At 49.1% G+C, this 3,743-nt stretch overlaps 1 protein-coding gene across 3 annotated transcripts in view; it reads left to right on the top strand.

Annotated features, from left to right (window-relative positions):
- ZNF774 (zinc finger protein 774) overlaps window positions 1-3,743 on the top strand; it is a 55,163-nt gene that overhangs the window by 38,539 nt on the left and 12,881 nt on the right. The window contains exons 1-2 of one of the 3 annotated variants that reach the window (XM_019640131.1): window positions 1,243-1,408; window positions 3,121-3,243. In XM_019640131.1, the coding sequence (XP_019495676.1) occupies window positions 3,140-3,243 (104 nt within the window). In that variant the 5' untranslated portion in view covers window positions 1,243-1,408; window positions 3,121-3,139. Of the gene's footprint in view, window positions 1-1,242; window positions 1,560-3,120; window positions 3,244-3,743 lie in introns of those variants that run through there. The other 2 variants (XM_019640130.1, XM_019640132.1) reach the window with 2 other exon arrangements.

The raw sequence follows: 3,743 nt of genomic DNA, 5'->3' as shown, positions 1-3,743 counted from the left end.
CTAGCAATGCTTAATAAACCCTTTCTTTAAAAAAAGAAAGAAAGAAAAGCTGGAATTAGTTCTCCTGCTTAGAAAAACATAAATAAATATATTCATTTACGTTTCCAAATTTCCAATAAAACAAGTTAGAGTCCATACACGTTAGTCTCTCTTTTTTTCTTTTTTTTCTCCCCACCTCTTCTTCTTCTCAAGGCCTTAAAACTTGAGGAGCCAGTGAGCTGTTGGGTAGTTCCTGGGGGGCTAACGCTATTTTCATTCACTTCTAGTAATACCTTCCCAGTTGACTCAAAACATTTGTGAAATTAAGTACTTTCTCTAGCGATGTGAAAGTTTTTATGCATATATAAGAGAATTGGCCTCAAGGAGGAACAGGGGAGGGGAAAAAAAAAAAACCCTCCAGGCTGGGAAACCCAGGGCACTGAGGCCCAGATGTTTATGTCCCTCTTTGGTCTTTCCCATCTCCTTCCCACTCTCCAGGCCAGAACCCAGGACTGCAGGGAGGAAGGAGAATGGCGGATGGAGCTGGGGTGGGAGCTGTGTTGGCCAGACAGGCCCCTCTGGCTAGGGAGAGTGGAGACCACTTTTACTTGCCTGAGAGTTGCAGAAGTAGATGGCAGGGAATCCCCTGCCAGTCTCCTCTAGCTATGAACAGGTGCATTAACCAATGGAAAGGGGATATGCGTGGGAATTGTGATGCTAATGACAGGAAGCAGAACGCCTCTTTTCCACTAACGCCTTCTGATTGGGATTTCTTATACGCAGTCTGAGTTGGCCTGGAACACGGCGGCGGCAGACACCATTCAGCTTCTGGCCGCCCCGGGATGGGGAGAACCGGGCACAGGAGGATGCACAGCACGGTCCTAGCCACGAGCTGCTCCGCGCTCTGGAAGGGCTGGGTGCCAAGGCGCGCGAGACGCCGCCCTTAATACCTGACTGCCCAGTGGTAGTCGGGTGAGACCAGGGTATTCGCATCTGCAGAGCCCTCTCTGGGGGTACAGACTTTGATCCCCCTGTCAGCTCCCGAGAGGCGGTTCCCGCAATCGGCTAGCTCAGGAATTGGGTTTAACACTTGTCACGGATCAGAACTGGGCGTCCCGGGACTCTCGAGTCGTTTGAGGGCTTGCTCGGGACTACGTTTCCCAGACGGCGCCGCGGTGATTGATACCTTGATCGGCCTATGGATGGGGAAGATTTCTCGTCGCAGAACCTGAGAAGCCAATGGCAAGAGGACAGGGGCGGTGTTTTCCGGCGGCTGGCTGCCGAGCTCGGAGTCCCACCTGTGTGCCCACAGTCCTGTCACGAAACCCGGTGGGGTTCTGGGAGGGACCGCCTCGGCGTGGCGGGCCGGGTGCGGCTCGGCGGTGGAGGACTCTCCTTCCTGCTCCATCCCTGGCTGGGCCCTGGGGCGGTGAGTGATCCTGAGACGGAGGTAGCGGCCGCAGCCCCGGCGCTGCTGAGGGGCGTGGAAGGGGTTCGCCTGCCGCCCTGATGCTGTCTCTGCCCGGTCCCTCCGACGCTCGCCTTTCGGAGCCCGCGGGTCTGCTGAGGAGTGGGGAGAGGTAGCTGTGGTTTTCGATGCCTTCGCTGGCATAGCTCACCCTCGTATCCATTTTCTAGCTCCACGGTGGTGGTCCCTGGGTCTCAGCCTAGCGTTGTGACCTTCTGACCGCCGCACCCCATTAGGGCCTGCGGCACGGTGAGGGGGGTGAATGGGTGGCGGCCCTAGCCTGGCGGTCATGTTCCTATTAATAAACCCAGCGACAAGCCGGTGCTTCTCACAATGGCATTTAGTCACACCACCTAGCGCTCTTGGGCCTTTGAGGTCACCTGTACAGAGGGAGGTGGGAGACATGGTTTCTGTAACCATGGCTGGGCACCCTGTACCCGCATTCCCTCTGTCCCCCTTGCAGGTGGACCCTGCTGTTGGGTTTTGTAATAGATATAGAAATGAAATTTATGCTCAAAACTCAGTACAATTTTCACTTCCTAATGACCTTATTTTTGTTTGTGAAGATCTTAAGCCAGAGAGATGAAATGTATTCCTACCGTTTGTAGATCCTTAAAAACCCAATACGCTGTAAGTGGACCAGTAGCAATACGTATCTGTAAATGGATAAATGTTTCCACGAAGTGTTTGTGTGTGTGTGTATTGTAGAAGTTCCTGGTGCTTTGATTGGTGAGACAAAGACGTGCAAGAGTAAAACCTCCTCACTCCAACCTGGTCCCATCCTCCACTGAAACATAGAATTCTGCGTAGCAGAATCAGTGGCTGACTTGTGTTTGTTTCTGTTGGAAACTCTGGAGGGGGTTGGGAGGACGATGATGATGACTTACATTTCTTTGTGACTCCTAATGCCTTACAGCATATTACTGAATAAATGACTCATCCATCCAGTAATCTGATCATCTTCCCCAAAATAATTTTTTCCTGTTACTGCTGTCAATTTTATTCATGTGTTAATGGTAGTTTTCATCCCCCAAGGCTTTTGTTTTGTGCTTATCCCCACTGAGTTTCACTTAGTTTTACAGTTTATCCATCCTTTTTTTTTTAAAAAAATCCATGTCTTTTAAGTCTCATTTCTGACTCCATCAAACCTTGAAATACAATGGTACCCACAAAAGTTCTCCTTAGGGTTCTGCTTGGTCTGTCACTTGAAGTTGACACTAAACCTACAAGCCAGGAAAAGTCAGTTGTCCTCATAACTAACATGAGTATAATTAAGTCCACAATTCCTAGCTTGCTGAGGAAAATTTAGCTGGAGAGAATCCAAAGCTTTCCAGAAACCAGTTATACCTGCACACACTGTCTTTTATTTATCTTGTCCATCACGGACAATTTGTTTCTCAAAAAGTTACTGTGTTCAAAGGTAGGGTTTTGCTGGTGTTTGGGAGGCACAGGCCTCTCTTAGTAATGAGAAAGTTGGCCACGGCAAGGACTATGGAAAAACAGAATAAGGAAAGCAAACCTTTTGTGGTTGACAGAATTGACCTCACAGCTATCCTAGTCAGGGGGGGTTTTGTTTGGGCGTCCTGGTCGCCTTTGTGGCTGTCTGTTGGTTTTCAGACCATGGTGAGAATATCCAGAGAGCTATTGATGCAAACTGCGGTCTCTTGCTTTAGGACCTGATGACCCTCAGTGATGTGGCTGGGGACTTCGGGGAAGAGTGGGCTACCTGGACACTGCTTAGAGAATCCTCTTCAGGGATACCACCCAGCACAGATAGAAGAATGGGCTCTCCAAGGGTAAGGATGCTACTCTCCTTTAGATTTAGGGCAGGTTTTTTGAGAGGGTCCGGGTCTGAGTGGTCTCAGGGGATGTTGACCTGGAGCCCCAAATCTCTGAGAGAATAACTTGCCTCCCTGGCAGAAAAAGAAGGACTTCCATTTTTATGGCACTTTGTGGTTTGCAGATGTCTTTTATTGCAGATGATATTTACTGTCTTGTTCATATCTCATCATAACCCTTTGATGTGTGTATTATCTTCCCGCTTTTCCTGCTCATGACACTGAGAATCAAAGTTATGTGCCAGAGGTGAAAGTCCAACTCAGGTCTTTGTGGAAAATGGAGAGTATATATACAGAGGGTGCCAAAAAAATGTATACACATTCTAAGAAAGGAAAAAACCTGTATTAAAATTGTAATACTCAGGGCCGGCTGAGTGGCTCAGTTGGTTAAGAGCTCACTCAAGAGTTTGAGCTCTGAGCAACAGTGGTTCGAGTCAGCCCGAGCTGAGCAGCCGTGA

The sequence above is a fragment of the Hipposideros armiger genome, unplaced genomic scaffold, assembly GCF_001890085.2.
Source record: "Hipposideros armiger isolate ML-2016 unplaced genomic scaffold, ASM189008v1 scaffold_48, whole genome shotgun sequence".
Classification (NCBI taxonomy): Eukaryota; Metazoa; Chordata; class Mammalia; order Chiroptera; family Hipposideridae; genus Hipposideros; species Hipposideros armiger.
This window is presented reverse-complemented; position numbering and strand designations above follow the sequence as displayed.